General features: G+C 41.2%; 2 protein-coding genes across 2 annotated transcripts in view; one reads left to right on the forward strand and one right to left on the reverse strand.

Moving 5' to 3' along the window:
- Nucleotides 1–20,359, reverse strand: part of tbcd (tubulin folding cofactor D) — a 259,910-nt gene that overhangs the window by 192,532 nt on the left and 47,019 nt on the right. Inside the window, exons 12-13 of the mRNA XM_068004296.1 lie at nucleotides 20,063–20,137; nucleotides 14,129–14,223 (exon numbers count right to left, since the gene is read on the reverse strand). Coding sequence (XP_067860397.1) covers nucleotides 14,129–14,223; nucleotides 20,063–20,137 — 170 coding nt within the window. The remainder of the gene's footprint in view (nucleotides 1–14,128; nucleotides 14,224–20,062; nucleotides 20,138–20,359) is intronic.
- On the forward strand, nucleotides 1,671–7,154 carry znf750 (zinc finger protein 750). The gene is made up of 2 exons (XM_068004520.1): nucleotides 1,671–3,282; nucleotides 4,824–7,154. The coding sequence occupies exons 1-2, from the start codon at nucleotides 1,769–1,771 to the stop codon at nucleotides 5,683–5,685; spliced, it is 2,376 nt and encodes a 791-aa protein (XP_067860621.1). The 5' UTR covers nucleotides 1,671–1,768; the 3' UTR covers nucleotides 5,686–7,154.

Genomic DNA, 20,359 nt, shown 5'->3' on the forward strand with positions numbered 1-20,359 from the left:
ACAAAGGTAAGTGGGTGCTGATGGAATAGTTTTCTATTTGCCATTATATTCCAACCATAGAAAGGCTGAGCTCTCACACCCCACCGACCCCTCCCCCCCTTTTACAGGATAGCAATGTGATTTTAGCATTAATGACCTGCACAATTCTTCTCCTGTTATCAGGAATCATCCACACTCAGAATGATAAAGTGGTAAGTGTGGCTTTGTAATGGCTGGCTGTATGTAGACAGTTGCTATAAAGAACTTGCATTTATATAGCATCCTTCATGTTCTCAGGATGTCCTAAAGTGCTTGAAACATCAATCTAAATTATGCATTCAAGTCCTGGATTGGGGCTTAAACACAAGACCTTCTGACTCAGTGTCAAGAGTCCAACTAACTGAGCCACACAGTTGTTCCGGTGTTGCCGGCGGTTTCCAAATCTCTCACTCAGTATAAATGAAATGAATGCAAATGCTAGAGAACTGCATAAAATTGCCGCAGGTGTTGTTTATTACTGCATTAAAAATCAACATTCACACATCCTAACAATAACAAAAATTAACTACATAGAATGTGCAGCACTGAAACAGGCCATTCGGTCCAACTGGTCCATGCCGGTGTTTATGCTCCACACGAGCCTACTCCCTCTCCACTTCACCTAACCCCATCAGCATATCCTTCTATTTCTTTCTCCCTTGTGTTTATCTAGCTTCCCCTTAAATGCATCTATGCTAGTCGCCTCAACTACTCCTTGTGGTAGCGAGTTGCACATTCTAACCACTCTTTGGGTAAAGAAGTTTCTCCTGAATTCCCCATTAGATTCATTGGTGACTATCTTATATTTATGGCCCCTAGTTCCGGTCTCTCCTGCAAGTGGAAACATCATCTCTATGTCTTCCCTATCAAATCCTTTCATAATCTTAAAGACCTCTATCAGGTCACCCCTCAGTCTTCTCTTTTCTATAGAAAAGATCCCCACCCTGCTCAATATTTTCTGATAAGTATAACCTCTCAGTTCTGGTATCATCCTACTAAATCTTTTTTACACCTTCTCCAGTGCCTCTATATCTTTTTATAATATGGAGACCAGAACTGTTCACAGTACTCCATGTGTGGTCTAACCAAGGTTCTATGTTGATCAACTCAAGCTGACAAAAGAAATATGACTATCCAAATATATAGTTCTGAACTATTTAGCAACTGTAGGAAATGCCCTTGCTAAAGAATGGGAACAAACTGGGAAATCTGGAGTTTAAAATAATTTCTTCATGTCTTTTTGCATATCCTGTGAATATACAGGGGCAACATACATGATCATGACTTTTTAACCACAACAGCAACTGTAAATGTGGGATATACCAGACTTCAACTTGTCCGAAATAGGATTATTTAGGTGGATGCTTTAAATTTTGTCAGTTCAATTTGGATTACATAACACAGAACAAAATATTGTACCATACTGTTTAATCTACATTCAACTTCACACAAAAGATGGCCCATTGCCACACTGCCAGATTTGCATACAAGTTTCTGAAACCAGGTGTGTCTTAAGGAATGTGCTGGCTATTGCTGTTATCCTTGTGTAAAGTTAATTAATTTCCATTCTTTCTTTCACAGTCTCATGCAACTTATTCCAGCATCGACTTAATCATAAATTTTGGTTACCTGTACAACGAATAGAGTGGAGATTTCCAATTATCAATTTAAAGATAATAAACCAACATAGGATCTACAAAAACAAAGGCCTGGGGAAAGAAGTGTTTAACGATCTTTAACAAGATCAAAAATGAGCCTCACTAAAGATCGCAAACCAAAGAAACCTCACTACATTCCTCGACCTCCTGGAAAACCATTCAAATACAAGTGTTTCCAGTGTCCATTTACATGCAATGAGAAATCACACCTGTTTAATCACATGAAGTATAGCTTGTGTGAAAATTCAATCTTACTAGTGACAGACCAGGACCAAACAGGAAAGTGCCCAAAGCCAGGTTCTAATGAGACCAATCTACTCAATCAGAAAGAGTGTGTACCAAACGTGTGCAATGACCCAAGGACGCCAATTAGCAAAGCCAGGCAAAGTTCAGAATGCACAAATACTGCTTCAGATAAAGCTACAAGTCATCAGCTCATCAATAATGATGAAATAAAAGGAAATGTAGAAATGGACAATCAAGCTTTTACTCCGGTTACAAAGACGAAACAACAGAAGGAACCACATCAGATGATTCCTGTAGCAAATGAATCTGATAAAGTCGGAATTTTTGAAAAGGATGAAAGATCGTCAGCTTTCTTGCCTGTTGGGGAACTGAGATCCGCCGAAAGACCAGAAAAAGACAATGAAAACACAAATTCTATTTCAGAAAATTCAAAAGGGGTATCTCCCATCCCAATGATGTCAGCATTTTACAGCCCAGGTGACCAATGGAGAGCATGTCCTTCATCAATTTCACCACAGCTTTCCAGTACATATGCAGCAAATAAAAGCTTTGGTTCGATTCCTCCCAACACATCACCACTGATTCCAGACTATACACATCATTGTTACACTGAACGAGGCTTAGGAATAGTCTTTTCACCCTATCTCCTCACTGGCAAGCCATTTGAATATGAAAGCCCAGCAATTCCACTGTATGTCGCTCCTGACCAGCGGAACTTCCTGCCACCTCATCTACAAAATCCAGGCATGACTTTGCCAAGACATGTAGCTCCACCAACATTAGAGCAGTACAAGATTCTGCATCATTTCCATTCAAATCTTCCCATTCCTTATGGAGTGCATTATCCCAACTCACCTGAATACCATTTGCCCCAGTTTGGTCAGAAGCTTCAACAAGCAAGTACCAGGGGTCAAAATGCACACCCGTCGGATGGCAATCTTTCACTTTATGAAACTCCACCACCACCAGAATTATACCTCCAGAACTCCTATAGAAGGCTTTACACCGAATGGGAGAACTCTGTTCCCACAGCGTGTTCAAAAGACAATGAGACTGCAGTATTAGACATGAACAGTGACTCAAAACCACAGAGAACAAATATAAAAATGAGCCCTAAAGCTGGAAGTGCAGCAATGGGCTCTCCAGGTCGACCTAGTCCAACAAACTTTGCTCAAACAAGTATGGTTTCAGAAAGTTTTGATGAATTCTCCAACAAGTTTGTTTCAAGCACAAGTAATAAAAGTAACAGATTGGAAGAAAGCTTTACACACTTCAAACCAGTCAGAAGTACCACGAATCCACAGGCAAATAAGCTCCACATTCAATATGACCAGCTAGAAAGTCAAGAAACATTTAGCAGGTACAGCAAATGTCACCAAGGGTTTTCAAAATTGTTTTGTAGACATTTTACATTCTTCAGATTGCTTAGATGCATTTTGTTAACAGCAGCACTGTCATCATGTTATATATTAGCAAACATTCATTAAATCAAACTCATAGCTCTCCAAGTAATTTCATAGGGTTGCTTTATAGTCAGCACTAAAAATGTAACCCCAACAACATAGGACAGATTTATTACCCATCATACTCAGTCTTCAAATTAATGCTCATTTTCCGAAAGAAACAATTAGTATCGACAGTTAATTTCATAGAATCATACAGCAGGCCATTCGGCCCAGCGCATCTGTGCCGGCTCTTTGAAAGCTATTCAGTTAGTCCGACTCTCTTGCTTTTTCCCCATAGCCATGCAAATTTCTCCTTTTCAAGTATATATCCAATTCCATTCTGAAAGTTACTACTAAATCTGCTTCCACCACCCTTTCGGGTAGTGCATTCTGGAATGTGACAACTCGCAATGTAAAAAAATTTCTCATTTCCCCTCTGGATTTTTTGCCAATTATCTTAAATCTGTGCCCTCTGGTTACTGACCCTGCTGCCAGTGGAAACAGTTTCTCCATATCTAATCTATCAAAACCCCTCATAATTTTGAGCATCTCCATCAAATTTCCCCTTAACCTTCTCTGCTCTAAAGAGAACAATCCCAGCTTCTCTAGTCTCTCCACATAACCGATGTCCCTCATCCCTGGTACCATTCTGGTAAATCTGCTCTGCACACTCGCCAAGGCCTTCCAAAAGTGTGGTGCCCAGAATTGGACACAATACTCTAGCTGAGGTCTAACCAGTGATTTATAAGGGTATACCATAACTTCCTTGCTATTCTACTCTATGCCTCTATTTATAAAGCCAAGGATCACATATGCTTTTTTTAAAAAAAACAGCCTTATTAATTTGTCCTGATACTTTCAAAGATTTGTGTATGTGGACCATGAATTTAGGCCATTAAAAGTACTGTTGTCCATTTTTTTAAAAATCCAAGCACCTTGTTTTTTTAAGCTTTCTTAGAGTTTCTATCTCTGTTGTGTTTTCTTTGTGCTTTGCATTCCTTGGATTTTCTTTAATCTATGTGGCAGCCTTGGCCTCTGAGTCAGGTTCAAACCCCACTCCAAAAACTTAAGCACATAATCTAGGCTGACACTTCAGTGCAGTACTGAGGGAGTGCTGCACTGTCAGCGTGCTGTCTTACAAATTAAACCGAGACCTTGTCTGCCTGTTCAGGTAGATGTAAAAGATTCCATGGTGCTATTCAAAGAAGGGTAGGAGAGTTCTCAGTGTCCTGGGCAACATTTATCCCTCCAACATCTCCAAAAACAGATTATCTGGTAATTTTTCTCACTGTTGTGTGGGATCTTGCTATGCACAAATTAGCTGTTAAGCACCTTGGGGAGTTCTGAGGACACAAATGGTGCTATATAAATACAAGTTGTTTATGATCTTTATATTTAAAAAATGTAAAAATTATAAAATTCAATTGAAAATCATATTTTGCTATTCTGTTTACAGAATTCTGATAGCCAATGAGGGTTCGACATCCAGTCCAACTTATTCTGATGTTACCATTTTGGATTACTACCGTGGCAATGCTCTGGTACCTACAGAGATAAGCTCCACCAGCTTAATCCCACTAAACCTTTCCAAAAAGGGTAAAGCAAAGATAGAGCAGGACAAGCAGATCGGAACTACAACTAAAAATTTCCCTCAACACTCAAGTGAAAACTCTTCAGGTGGCAGTTACTGCCCACTAGATAAAGAGTTTCAAACTTCGACAAAAGTACAGGTAGTACCTTTAAACCTTTCAGTCAAAGCTAAATACAAGCATGACTGGGAAACACCTGAAGATTCTATTCCACCACAGGTAGACAGCACTTCCAAAGAATCAAAGACACAAACACAGTGCTTAAATGGCAACAAGGCTCTTCTTTCTGACATTAAAATGAATTCAGCAGAAGACCTCAGTATTGGCAAGGATTGCCAAAAAACAAGTCAATGGAAAGGACACACAGAAAAAAAAGTGGTCAGCAACATGCAAACATTAAAAGTTGCCAAAAGGACTGAAAGCTGCAATGATGAACAGAAGCAGTCAGCTGCTGTGGCTCTTTGCCAGTTAGCTATTTGTAACAATGGAAAATGTAATGAGGAATGGTCTTTTTTGCCACCTGGGGAGATTGTCAGTCTGGATGACCCCAACTATGAAGGCAAAGACATTTGTGATTCTCCTGCATTTGACAAAATGGAAAAACAGAAACCAAGACGACAGAAAAGGTCAAATGAAGATTCAGTTAAAACACAACCAGAGGCAACACATGTAAAGAATACTGATTGTGGTAGAATATTCAATTTGAGGAAAAGAACTAGAGTTGCATAAGATGGTACAACTCCAAGGCTAAGCAAATTATTAAACCATATAAGGTTGATGACCATTGTTGGCATCAAAGTTTCAAAGCCTGGATTAGTCACCAAGATGCGTAACATGCCTTAGGACTTGGGTGTGTATGAGCTCTTCTTTGACTTTCTGCCCACTTATAAATGCTATTATACACACTATTTTGGGAGTTGGTTAAGAGCAACAGATTATAGTGCAGCACTGAGACAGCTTCTGGCTGAATAAGTTCAGAGGCCAATGTATTTTCAGTTTGGATTGTACTATGTGGTATGGTCTGGTGCTGCCCAGAAGACTAATATTTTGCGGGATAAATAGGGATTCAAATAAAATGGTGCAAATTCACCCAATAGTGAGTACCTAATATTTTTATTTGGAGCTCACTTTTCCCCCTTTCAATATAATCAATATATAACTTAGTGAAAGGATTTTGAATGCTACAAGCTGCAAAAAATAAAAAGTGCAAATAGCAATCTAATTCCACCTCTGACAATGATTGGCTCAAGTTTGCTTTACACAACTACCTCACGTGAAATAAGCAATAAAGTATGTTACCTTTTTCATAAAAAGTTCAAAAATGTCTGCAGCACAACCTATGATCAATATCTTGTAAGCACTTGTAATAACATGAAGATTACTTATTTGAACCTGATTAGCAGATGTTAATAGAAAGCAGCGAAATCAGGTTGGCCAAAGTAAATATACAAGCCAGTAGTTGAAATTCAGAGCATCCCGGTAACCAGAGGTTACTGAAGAGTAAGTATTTCAAATATATGAAGCCCAGAGGACTACCTTTTTCTAAAATCATGTCGTGATCATTCTTAAAGCCAACATTTTCTCCTGTATATACAAAAACATCCTGGGATAGTTTATTTTGCCACACGATATTAAGTGGAACCTTCTGGCTTCAGTGTATAAAAATCATGTGGACTACCAATGAAACAAATAACTTTGCACCAATACTAATAGGTGAAGAAAAAATAAAGTTACTGTAACTCCAAATTTTGTTATGCAAGTCTGACATTCACACTGCTTAACTAACAATTGAAATGATCATTCGTCTTTCTTTAAAATCAAAACTGGTCCAGCTCTAACCAACTGTCCATTGAGTCTTGTTTAATTGCACTTACCTGATTCAGACTAAATTCAGAGTAAGAAAGGACAGGTCAAAAAATGCATATGTACACAAATAGTTATTTTGGTGCTTATAAGTTGCTTGGAATACTCTGATGTCATTAAAACAATGTACTTTATTTCTGTTTTAGTTAGGCTCACTTGAAGTACCCGGGAAAACAAGTCCTGAGGGTTATTAAAAACACAGAAAAAATATTATTGTGGACATTAATTTATATTATGGGGAAACTGCTGGTGATGGAAACACTTAATGTGATGTTCAACCATTAATTATGGCGAAAAAGATTTATGTTTTTGCTACAGGATTAAAGATAATTTATCATGCATAAAGAACTGCCTCTTTTATTCTGTGTTTAACATAAGAACATAAGAAATAGGAGCAAGAGTAGGCCATTTGGCCCCTCGAGCCTGCACCGCCATTCAATAAGATCATGGCTGATCTTCGACCTCAACTCCACTTTTCCGCGTGATCCCCATATCCCTTGATTCGCTTAGTGTCCAAAAATCTATTGATCTGTCTTGAATATACTCAACGACTGAGCATCCACAACCCTCTGAGGTAGAGAATTCCAAACATTCACGACCCTCTGAGTGAAGAAATTCCTCCTTATCTCGGTCCTAAATGATTTTGACTCCGAGCTGGGAAGGGGGGGGTGGTGGGGGGGGATCAAATTGCGGATGGGAATCCCGGAAGTACGATTTTCACGGTTTTTTTTTTGTCGGTTTGCCGTCAGACTGACCGGGCCCGATTGACAAGCTGGTGTCAGTTGGACGGGAGAGCAGCCAGGGAGAGGCCATATTCAGGTAAGTAAGTTTTCAATTGGATGGATTGGGTGGGAGGGGGGGTTGCGGGGGGGGGGGGAAAGGGTGCATGGGTGAGCACGGGGGCAGGTGTCAGTCAGGGGTCACCGCGGGGGTCCGTGATCGTTGGGAGGGAGTGGGGGTCAGTCATGGGGTGGAGGGGTTGTCAGGATCGGGGGTCATCGCAGGGGTCTACTAACGTTTAGGGTGGAGCTCAGGGGTCATCACGGGGGTATGTGATCGTTGAAGGGGAGAGGGGGGTCATTGTGGGAGCCTGCGATCGTTTGGGGGGGGGGGGGGGGGGAGGGATCAAGGGGTCAGGCACAGAGGGGTGGAGATCGGGGGGGGGGGGGGGATCACAATCATTCGGGGGTCATTGCAGGTCGGCTTATGGGACTGGGGGAAGCACTCCTGCTCCTTCAGACCCACAAACTGTGCCAGAAAGGAGAAGACTCGAAAATCCCGGCCCCAGGGGTTGAAATTGCAAGTTCTGCAAAAAAGGAGGCTTGCAACCTCCTTGAAAGTCACCAGATCTGCCTCCTGGGAGCGTGTTGGTCGCCCGCCCGCCCCGGTGAAAACTGGAAATGGGCAGATTGGAGGTGGGTCTGAAATGGTTGCTGTTTTGAATGCCCCGCCCCCAACCCACCCACTTTTCAATGTTAAAATCATGCCCTATGTCTTCTAGTTCTAGACTCTCCAGCCAGGGGAAACATCCTCTCAGCATCTACCCTGTCAAGCCCTCTTAGAATCATATATGTTTCAATGAGATCACCTCTCATTCTTCTAAACTCCAGAGAGTATAGGCCCATTCTACTCACTCTCTTATAGAGCAACCCTCTCATCCCAGCAATCAATCTAGTGAACCTTCATTGCACTGCCTCTAAGGCAAGTATATCCTTAATAGGTAAGGAAACCAAAACTGTACACAATACTCTAGGTGTGGTCTCACCAAAACCCTGTACAACTGCAGCAAGGCTTCCTTACTCTTGTACTCCAACCCCATTGCAATAAAGGCCAACATACTATTTGCCTTGCTAATTGCTTGCTGTACCTGGGTGCTAACTTTCTGTGATTCGTGTATAAGGACACCCAAATCCCTCTGAACACCAACATTTAATAGCTTCTCACCATTTAAAAAATATTCAATTTTTCCAACCAAAGTGAATAACCTCACATTTCCCCACATTATACTCCATCTGCCACTTTCATGCTCGTTCACTTAACCTGTCGATACCCCTTTGCAGACTCTCTGTGTCCTCCTCACAGCTTATTTTCCCACCTAGCTTTGTATTATCAGCAAACTTGGATACATTACACTCGGTCCCTTCATCTAAGTCATTAATACAGATTATAAATAACTGAGGCCCAAGCACTGATCCCTGCGGCACCCCACCAGTTACAACCTGCTAACCCGAAAATGACCCGTTTATTCCTACACTCTGTTTTCTGTCCGTTAACCAATCCTCAATTCCCTTTTGAAAGTTACTAATGAATCTGTTTCCCCCGCCCTTTCAAACAGCGCACCCTAAATCACAACTACCAGTAACTTATTTAGTGCTTAAAATAATACATTTATACTTAGTACCATGTCATGGTGGGTCTGAGATTACATTAAATCACTATAAAGATGAATAGCTTTTCTACACCTAAGTAAATTAGGGAAATTGGTAATGTAGACAAAATTCTCACCCACTAATGGTATTTAAAGAGATCAGGTAAATCATTCAAAAAGCCATCAAAGTATAATGAGCAGGAAGCTAATTGACATGAAAATTATACTTCAAAGTAAAAAAAACTTTTTTAACGTTATCTTATTACTGTAGTGAAAAATAGATTTTCATTTTTAACCATTGGTTTTGCACTGCGGCTGAAGACTCCTGGTGCTCTGTAACCTGCCCTGCTTACATTGTGGGGTGAATTTCAGAGCATTGGCTGCCACACAACCTTGTGTGTACAGTTGTCCAGAAATCACAACTGCCATTAATTTTATTCACTACAGCTATATTATTTGGCACTATTTTAACATCTAAGCCTTACTTTAGAGAAATAATTGCAAAATGCAATATATAATCGGTACATAATCAAAACTACTTCTACATAACTGATATCTCCTGTCATATGACTCAATGTTAAAAGACTGCTGTCTTATGAAGAGAAGCACAGACCCAATTATGACAACCATCACTATTTACAGGAAACTGGCATAAAGCAATTATACACAGACTTATGGCAGCAACTTAATCACTCATACAGAAATATCCTAATGGGGCAGAAATCGCTCCCAAAATAACGGAGGAACTCAACAGCACTCTCCGTTGTTAGTGGCGAATTGAAGGAGCAAGTGAAACGCAGAGAATCCAGAACTTGCTCCTACATATCACAGGTGATATGACAGCTTCGAATTAAAGGGGCATCACACGCTGCAATCAAAGAAATCTTTGAAAAATCGCCAACTTGCTTATCTGCCCAGCTGAAAAGTAACCAATTATGCCACCAAACAGGTACGCATAAAAATACAGGTCTAAACTAAGTTTTAATGATTGCCAAACAACTGAAAATTAACTGTTAAAAATGTGGAGTCTCATATTACTCTGTATTTTAATAGTTTTTGGTCATTAAAAAATTAAAAAACATCTTTATTTAATCTTTTCCCTTCTGTCTCTTTAATTTAATTCAATTATTTCTTTGGCTTTTTATAAAAAAATGTAAAATTTTTGTTCACAATTACATCCAGAATACTACTTTAAATGAATGAAGTCGGCTTGCCTGTTTGAGCAATGCAGGCTGAATCTGTGGGTGTGACTTCTCTTCCTGACAGATTTTGTGGGCGTGTCTTCTCCCCTCAGACTTTTCCAGCCGCTGGGTTGATAGCGCACAATTTTTTTTGAAGTTAAAATTCAAGCAATTCGATGCAACAGAGCCCGCAGTAAGCAATTTCGTTAAGTTAGTTCGCAGGAGCGCCAATGGCAGTTGCCTCATCGCTCGGAGCGATTTCTGGCCCAACAGAAATATAAGCAATCTGTTGAGGCGAGTTACAAGCTTCAAGGGATATTTGCTAACAGCTATAGTTTTATCTTTGTGGTTTGTGATTGTATCATCTGAACCTCTCAAATGTTATGTAGTCTTATCATCCATTAAAACAGAACTAATATTCTACATATTTTCCTGGATCTTCACCAAAGACCTAATGGATAAAGGTAGTGTCTGGTGTAGTGTGAAGCCATACAAACCAGAAGGTCCCAGGTTTAATTAGTTGATCTCAACTAGGTTAGTAGCTGAGATGCTATAATTGCCCCCAGTATCCCTAATCTAAGGAGAGGGGGAAAAAAATGAGGAAAAGTTCCTATGCCTGATGGGTACCTGGTGATCTCAGCTGGAAAGTGTATAGTGCATGGAATTTGGGTGAGGACAGAATGGAGTTCCACTGTGATCTCCTTCATAATGGAATAGCCTGCCAACACTCACTGTCTAAGCTTAATCATGAAGAATGGACACTTGTACGATGTACTGAGGAGCAGCTGGTGCCTGCAGAGCTCAAATGCGACAAGAATTTGGGCACTCAGGAGAGATGAGAAAATTATGGAAAAAAATTCAATTTGCTTGAAAGAACTGCAAATTTTCAATCATTTGTAAAGCAACTTTTAAGATACAATCAAGAACATACTGTCAAACTTGGAAAGCAGTTAATCTTCTACAACCAACCTAACATTAAGCATTGCTGTTCAATCACAACTGTCATGTTACGCATACCTGGTGCTTTGATTTCATCTGAAACTCAGAGCACAACTATGTCTTTAGAGAGGGAATTCTAGAGTGTAGGGCCATGGCAGCTGAAGGCACGGCTGCCAACAGTGCCAAAGGAGGGAGAATGTACAAATCCAGAATTGGAGGAAGAGAGAGCATGGGGGGAGTATGGGGCTTGAGGCAATATAGAGATAGGGAGGAACGACACCATGAAAGAATTTAAACACAAGGATAATAATTTTAAATCGAAGGCACTGATGGACTGGAAACCAACGTAGGTTAGAAAGAACAAGGGTAATGGTAGAGCAGGACATGGTGCAAAACTTGAATGCTAAGTGCATGTGGCTTGTTTCAGCGTGGCGAGTTCACATCAGCAAGGGGAAGGAGAGGAATGGAAGCAAAGTATTGGACTTGTGCTGATTAAGTAGTGTAACCGGAATTCATTCACGCTGCGTTGGCCTCAGCTGCTGTACTAAAACTGAATGCATAGTCAGACCAATTTTGATGCCGAATTTTAGCACCATGAAGGCTAAATAAATACAGCACCAAATTGGTAATATGATGGCATATGGATCTCAACTGTTCTGTACAGTGATCCAACATGCCTTCAAGCCCAACATAAATCCAACAGAAAGTTTCTGATGTCGCAAGCCCTCACTTTGCTGCTTGAGTGATAAAAATAAAGTAAAACAAGTTGGACTAAAACCAGTCCAGTGATGCCTGTGTGACACTGTTGTTTCCTCTCACACAGCTGGATTAATTTAAGCAAACAGGACAATATACAACTTGCATGTTCAAGTTCTAACCTTAGAATGACAACCAACATGTTTTAATAGCATTCTGTTTATTTAAATTGTTCTAGACAAATAAAGAGACTGAAATTCCATACAAATCGAACACTTGACAACATCTCATTCATCAAAGTGAGGCATTATGGCTACTAACAGTCTCAGTTAAGATAATTAAACAGTGGCCTTGCACAGGGTTTCCCAACTTTGGTCAAATCATAGGATTCGGGGGGGGGGGGGGGAAGAGAGAATGAGAAGCCAAGGGCAAGCAGACCCACATATTTCCTAGTAGTTGGTTCAGAATGACAACAGTGAAGGCTGTCAGCAAATCACATGCCCGCTCTTTCTGTATACACAACATCCGCAGTACTGATCTAATTTTTTAGGGAATTTTAAAAAAAAATTCACCTACATTCTTCGTAACTGTATTATCAAATATTTTTCCAACTAAATGTCATTTTTTTTTAAACCAAGGACCTAAGTTCCATTTAACAAAAAACGGGAGAATCTCTGTTTTTCTCCATAATTAACAACCCGCAGCAAAAATTGTGGTACATGTCATTAAAATGTATGATTTCTGAGAAAATGATTTAGTCAGTGGGCCATTAATTACATAGATAAACAAGCATCCCGTTTTTTCTTAAATAAGGAATTTCACTCCCTATGTTAAAACAAAGCACGTATGAAAGGGTTGTTATGCAGTTGTTGTATCAAAGAACAATTGTGAAAAGAGATTGTAAATGTACCACCTGGTGCAGTAGCAAGCCACACTACCAGAAATGTTTCAGGTTTGGATTACGGAGCTGTGCTGAGTTAGCTAATCTTAGCTAAGGTAGTGGTGGGAGCACTAGAATTGGTCTCATCATGCATGGGTTACAAAGGGAGAAAACTGGTCACAACAGCCCTTTCACCTCCTTCCTTCCCACCACCCAGTGCCCCAAAAATTCCGTCAAGGTGAGTCCTGCCCTCCAACCTATCACAGGCCTTCCCTTTTGTTATTTCCTCTCCTCCTCCCCTTCTTTCCCTGGCTCTGCACTTGCTTGGAAACTGTTAAATCTCTGACTTCTTGGAGTTCTCATGAAAGGTCATCGACCCGAAACATTAACTCTGTTATTCTCTCCACAAATGCTACCTGATCTGCTGAGTACTTCCAGAATTTTCTGTATTTATTCCTGATCACTGTTGTGACCATTGCCGCCACCCCACCCCACTCCACCCCACTCCACTCCACTCCACTCCACTCCACCCCACCCCACCCCACTCCACCCCACTCCACCCCACTCCACCCCACTCCACCCCACTCCACCCCACTCCACCCCACTCCACCCCACTCCACCCCACTCCACCCCACTCCACTCCACCCCACTCCACCCCACTCCACCCCACTCCACCCCACTCCACCCCACTCCACCCCACTCCACCCCACTCCACCCCACTCCACCCCACTCCACCCCACTCCACCCCACTCAGTGAAGTTTCCAGGTGTAGATCTTGGGAAAGGCAAGATTGGGCCCCCACTGTCAAATTGTTTATTGATGCCTAAAGTCCACAGTCACCATGTAGAATGGCTACTTTGGTAAGATACTGAAGGGCTACCAGCAGCTGTGGAACCACACCTCAGGATGAGTCACTACCTAAAGGAGAGGTGAAGTACAGGAGGGAAATCGGGGGGCGGTGGGGGGGGGGGAATTGGAGCAGGATCGAACACTAACAAGTATAATGGTTTACATACAAGAACGAACTGTTTTCAAAATTCAGTTAATGAGACCCAATAAGGGTCTCTTAATAAACACAAGCAAAAGAAAGAGTTAAATGAAGATATTCTTTCATACAGCTAAGTATTGCATATTTACTGTCAGACAGTGTGAAATGGGCGTGCTGCTGCTGTTATTTAACATATTCTGCTATTTTTAGTAAAAGAAGCATCTTTTTAAAAAACGCACGTCTGACTTATTACATACCATCAGGGAGCCGAGAAGGAAGTAACAATCCTCTTCTGCCCAGCTCAGCTAGGGCAAGACATCCACCATGCCAGGCTGTGTCTGTTTCCTGAAAACTGTAACAATATATATTTTTAAAAATGTAATTTAATATCAGATAGCCTGAATAATAGGATTTGTATACTGGGGAAGATATACTTGCACTAGAAAGGTTACAGAAAAGAGCAACAAGACTGATCCACATGCAAAGTGGATTAGCCAAGAGTAAACATACAATAAGCTCAAGCTTTACAGTCTGGAATGATGATAGTTAAGGGAGAACCTTACTGAAGTATATAAAATATTAAATGATGTAGTTAAACCAGTTACGGTAAAACCACATTATTATTTCCAAGTTTTCCAAGAGTTTAGGACCAGAAGACAGAAATAGAATTATAGAAAATAGGAGTAAGAGTAGGCCATTCAAAATGATCATGGCTGATCGTCTAACTCAGTAACCTGTAAATCGGTTTAACGGCTCATTCAAAAGACTGCACCTCCAACAGGGCAGCACTCCCTCAGTACTATACTGGAGCGCCAGCCTGGATTTTGCACACAATCCTCTGGAGCGGGACTTGAACTCACAACCTTCTGACGCAGAGGCGCGAGCACTACCAACTGAGCCACGGCTGACACTATAGAAATTAATGATAAGTACATCTAGAACAGATATCAGGAAAAGTTTCTTCACTCAAGTGAAGAATGTACAGAATAATCTACCAAATAAATTGATTGGGGAGGGGGAAACATTGTAGTTATTGAAAATACAATTAAATGCTTCAATGGGCCAAATAGCCCTCTCTGAGCCCTCCATTTTATTATGTTCTGCATATAAAAGTAGTTTATTTTTAAATTTAGCAAATTTAATTTCATTACTGCTCTTTGTAATCATATCAAAAGGATAATTCCAGTATTGACGTTTGACAATAATAGACTTCAACAGAGCAGCCAGAACTGTGTCAACATCTTGATTTACAATAAATGGCAAAGATTTACATCTCACTATCAAAGTTGACACATCATAGCATAACTTCATGCACAAGAAAAGCAAAATCTCCTTTAAAAATATAGAATCAGAGAAAGGTTACAGCACGGAAGAAGGCTATTCGGCCCATCGAGTTCCCGCCAGCTCTATACAAGAGCAGACCAGCTAATCCCACACCCCCGCCCTATCCCCGTAGCTGTACAAATATTTTCCTTTCAAGTACTTATCCAGTTCCCTTTTGTAGGCCATGATTGAATCTACCTCCACCACCCCCTCGGGCAGTGCCTTCCAGATCCCAACCACTCGCTGTGTAAATAAGTTTTTCCTGATGTCACCTTTGGTTCTTTTGTCAGTCACCTTAAATCTATGTCCTCTGGTTCTTGACCCTTCCACTAATGTGAACGGTTTCTCTCTTATCTACTCTGTCTGGACCCTTCATGATTTTGAATACCTCTATCAAATCTCCTCGTAACCTTCTCTGTTCCAAGGAGAACAACCCTAGCTTCTCCAGTCTATCCACATAACTGAAGTCCCTCATCCCTGGAACCACTCCAGTAAACCTCTTCTGCACTCTCTCTAAGGCCTTCACATCTTTCCTAAAGTGCGATGCCCAGAACTGGACACAATACTCCAGTTGTGGCCCAACCAGTGTTTTATAAAGGTTCATCATGACTTCCATACTTTTGTACACTATGCCTCTATTTATAAAGCCCAGGATCCCGTACGCTTTTTGAACCGCTTTCCCAACCTGCCCTGCCCCCTTCAATGATTTGTGCACATGTACCCCCATATCTCTCTTTTCCTGTACCCCTTTTAGAGTTGTGCCCTCTAGTTTATATTGCCTCTCTTCGTTCTTCCTACCTAAATGTATCACTTTGCATTTTTCTGCGTTAAATTTCATCTGCCATGTGTCCGCCCATGCCACCAGCCTGTCTATATCCTCTTGAAATCTATCACTATCCTCCTCACTGTTTACTACCCTTCCAAGTTTTGTGTCATCTGCAAATTTTGAAATTGTGTCCTGTACACCCAAGTCCAAGTCATTAATACATATCAAGAAAAGAAATGGTCCCAGCACCGACCCCTGGGGAACTGTACACCTCCTTCCAGTCTGAAAAAAAAACGTTCACCACTACTCTCTGTTTCCTGTCACTTAGCCAATTCTGTATCCATGTTCTGCCTCCTTTATTCCATGGGCTGCAATCTTGATGTTAAGCCTACCCTGCGGCACTTTATCAAAGCCTTTTGAAAGTCCATATACACATCAATTGCATTGCCCTCATCTACCCTCTCTATTACCTCATCAAAAACTCTATCGGGTTAGTTAAACACGATTTGCCTTTAACAAATCCGTGCTGGCTTTCCTCATCTATAAATATAATTTATATTGTGCATTAATATAACATTACATAGGAGGAAATTTGACCTGAAAATCAAATTATCAGCATTTTACCTGTAAATCAATCGGAGAAGGTAAATCAATGCTAAGGGCGTACAAATGTTATGTCAAGAATTATGTGGTGAATAACAATACATCTTTGATAAGTGACTGGTAAGTTCAAAGGAGAAGGTTTAAACAGGTAATGTACCATCACTGATAGATTTCTACTCAGAGAGTTAATGAGTTTTTGATTATTCTCCAGATTTTATGGGCAGAATGGGGATTGTCTGCCCATCCAATAAAGACTATTCAGTACAGAAATGAATGAAGTTTCAAGTACCAAGTATTATCCAATAACTATTAATATGACAAATGAAAATAAAGATAGGAAAATCCAACAAATGGTAACATAGATTATTTCTAAGTTGAATATTAATTTCAGGCATATATCTGTGCAAGTATTGCACACCAGCATGCAATATTACAAACAGAACTCAATGGCTGGTGAACAGCAAGTCACAGAATAAAAATTGTCTCTCTGCCTACCATCCTCCCCCCTCAAAAAAAAATAACATAGCAGTGAGGAAAAAAGCTCTTTGGAAAAATGTTAGTGTCACTTGATTGAGACCCTATATTAACTAGTGCTTAATCACTAATTAGAAGTACATCTTCCCTCTTGTCCAAAGCAGTCCACCAAGCCTGGAAGGCTCATTATTACCAACAGTTATTGCCACCCCTTGCATCTCAGAAGAATATAAAGCACTGAAAATCTGCCCAACCCATTTTCTTTTGGCTTTAGGTATTCATTTCCAGTTAGACGGGTTTTCTGTAGAAATGTTATTGACGCCTCCAGCCATTTAATCTTTTGTTTAATTTCTAGGTGTGATAAAATGTGGCTAGGGACCAAGACAACTGGTTTTGGGGAAACCAATTATTGCTTGTCACGCTAATAAATCCACAGGCAATTATAGCAAATTAGGGGGGGAATTGGATAGGGCCTATTATTGGGCAGGGATAGCACGATCCATTATTACCCCGTGCCCAATGGCCCCTGCGCAGGCAGGACGAGAACTTCGTCCTGCCTCAGTACTCACCTGCGAGCTGAGTTCAAGTCCAGGCCTTGCATGTCGATTGAATGCAATTTGCACTTTCCACCAGCAAGGGGAGTTCCAATCTCTTAAAGGCAGGCTGTCTGTTAAAAATCTCTTAAAGTACCTGTTATTTGCTGAAAATAACAGTCTGCTGTCTGCATGGAGTCTGAACAGAGATCAGGCATCACACACATAAAACACAGATGCAGGTCCTGTCTTTAAGTTTACAAACTGATGAGTTATGTTAAAACATTGAATAAAGGTTGTGCACCACTAAATCCCACATCCTCCAATCTGCATGCCAGACCTCACCAATCTGCCGATCTGAGTTTGTACCAGGCCTGCAAGAGTGCATGCACCAAGGTTCTCTGCTGATGCACTAGAGGCATCGGTGCAAGAGGTGAACAGAAGGAGGGGCATCCTATATCCACACGGGGGGTGAAAGAGGCCCTCCAGACATATGCAAAAAAGGCAGTGGGAGACGAAGTCAATGCCAGGCGCACAGCATCAGGAACATGGATGCAGTGCAGGAAGAGGTTCAATGCTTTGACATGAGTGGTCAAGGTGAGTGAGGTCAACTGTCATGCAGCATCTCCTACCAACTGCACCACTAGCGGCATCCACTGCTCCACGCACAACACCCCCCATCACCCACATACCAACAAACTCTTTCCATCAGTACTCGACTCTTCCAATCAGATGCTTCGTCTCACCCTTACACATTACCACTGCTGCAAGCCGCCCACCCACAACTCACAGGCCACACACACTGGCAGATATTCAACCATGACAGGCACATCACCCAGACACACGTCCCGCTTTCTTGCAGGAGAAGGTGGCACATATCAGTAGACAACAAGTGGCAGTGGTATGTAGCCCCTCGAGCATGTTCCGCCATTCAATGAGATCATGGCGGACCTGTGACCTAACTCCAAATACCCGCCTTAGTCCCATATCCCTTAATACCCTTGATTCACAGAAATCTATCAATCTCAGATTTAGAATTCACAGTTGAGCTAGCATCAACTGCTGTTTGCAGAAGAGCTTTCCAACCTTTTCCCACCCTTTGCATGTAGAAGCATTTCCTAACTTCAGTCCTGCGCGTCCTGGCTCTCAATGTTAGGCTATGTCCCCTAGTCCTCGTATTCAAGTATAGGAGACCTCCAAAGACAGGTACAAATGCATCAGCAGCCAGAAGCAATAACCCATCAACTAACATGTAAGTCCTGCATGGTCCCTTTAAATAGCGCTGGTGGGGGTCCTCCGGGCACTCTAAGATATGTTCAGATGGTCGGGGTTAAGACTGTGCGTTGAGTTGAGCGTTACGTGCCAAAATGGTGTCTATCACTTCAAATCAGCGTTGCACACTGTTTGTATCCATTTTCTCCTTACTTTACATGCAGCCAGCGTTCAGTATCTGCGCATGCGCTAACTCCTATACCAAGGCGGCATCCGGGGCACGTCACGCTGGAAACGTACATGCGTGCGCAGCCAAGACGCCATCTTGGATGTTGGAGAGGCCGCGTAGCGCCGAAAGAAGGGGTGCTACACGCCCAATTTAGTGCCTATTGTCTCGTACGTCAAATACATACGTAGGGGAAAATATACATTTGACAAAAGAAATACATATATATCCAAACCATGCCCCAAAATTACAACACCAGTGGTGCAATGCATTAACCTGTTACATCACAGACAGATACCCAGGTTAAAATATGAGTTTCATACCCCAGTCACACCTGGTCTACTCCCCAGTTTGAGGGTTGCCAACCACTGGCATGTTACTAAGCATAGTAGCAAATATGAAGCTAATAAACTATTGATTGGGGAGTGGAAGAGTAAGGGAATGAGTTAGGGGTCTGCTTTCGGTCACACTTCAACATCTTATACCAGCTAACCATAGGGTAGTACTGGTGAACTCAACCAATATGGAGACAGTCATCTGTTTGTCCTCAGCCAAAGTCTAGGGTGCAAGATCCAGAAAGGTACAATGGGACAAATGTTAATTCTTAGTTCTAAAGCACAAATAATTACCTAAAATTATGTTAAAAATTAGTAAAGCAGATTCAATACTAATATATAACACCATCTAATTGCAATCCTGTCTACACAATTAAATAACTGGGTATCAATTCTACATATCTGCACAGAAAACAGCATTAAAGTTTCCTACTCTGTTTCTCCCTATGGAATTCTCCTCTTAAGGAAACTAAAACTCTATCTCCAAACTGCAGATGTTTAAATGCAAAATTAATCATCACTTACTGAGTCAGGGTTGTTAGCCTGAGTAAATTTCTGGCTTGCCCAATACCACTCCAATACAAGTTTTAAACTCCTTTCAGTTCTCCCAGTAAAATATAGGGTCAAGCTTGTGAGACATAAGCTGTTCCAGTTCCCTCTATCGCTTATGGAACCAAAAAAAATCCTGGAGAAGTGTTTGCAAAACAAAAAATCATTACCTGAAACATTCAAGCACAGATCCAACAACATCGTCTGCGAGTTCTTTTGGCAGTCTTCCAGTCACTCTTCCTATCCTAAAATATGGTAGAAGATAAGTACATAAATCTCAATACAAATGTTATCATCCTTTATGCTCCTCTCAACTGTGCAAATGTAAAAAAAAACCTCTTTGAAGACTGTAGTAGTTTTAATTCACCAAATGACCCATACAAATGTTGGCTGGTGCCAAGTGATCTTACAGACATAACTATGGGTGTAATAGAGAATCTGATTAGCACTGAAGTCAGTAAGTGGAG

The sequence above is a fragment of the Heptranchias perlo genome, chromosome 23 (assembly GCF_035084215.1).
Source record: "Heptranchias perlo isolate sHepPer1 chromosome 23, sHepPer1.hap1, whole genome shotgun sequence".
Lineage (NCBI taxonomy): Eukaryota > Metazoa > Chordata > Chondrichthyes > Hexanchiformes > Hexanchidae > Heptranchias > Heptranchias perlo.

Excerpts from the sequence above, each read along its gene's own strand:
- znf750 (XM_068004520.1), top strand. The coding sequence starts at position 1,769 with ATGAGCCTCACTAAAGATCGCAAACCAAAGAAACCTCACTACATTCCT. Across the intron at positions 3,283-4,823 it reads AGTCAAGAAACATTTAGCAG|AATTCTGATAGCCAATGAGG; the intron begins GTACAGCAAATG and ends TTCTGTTTACAG.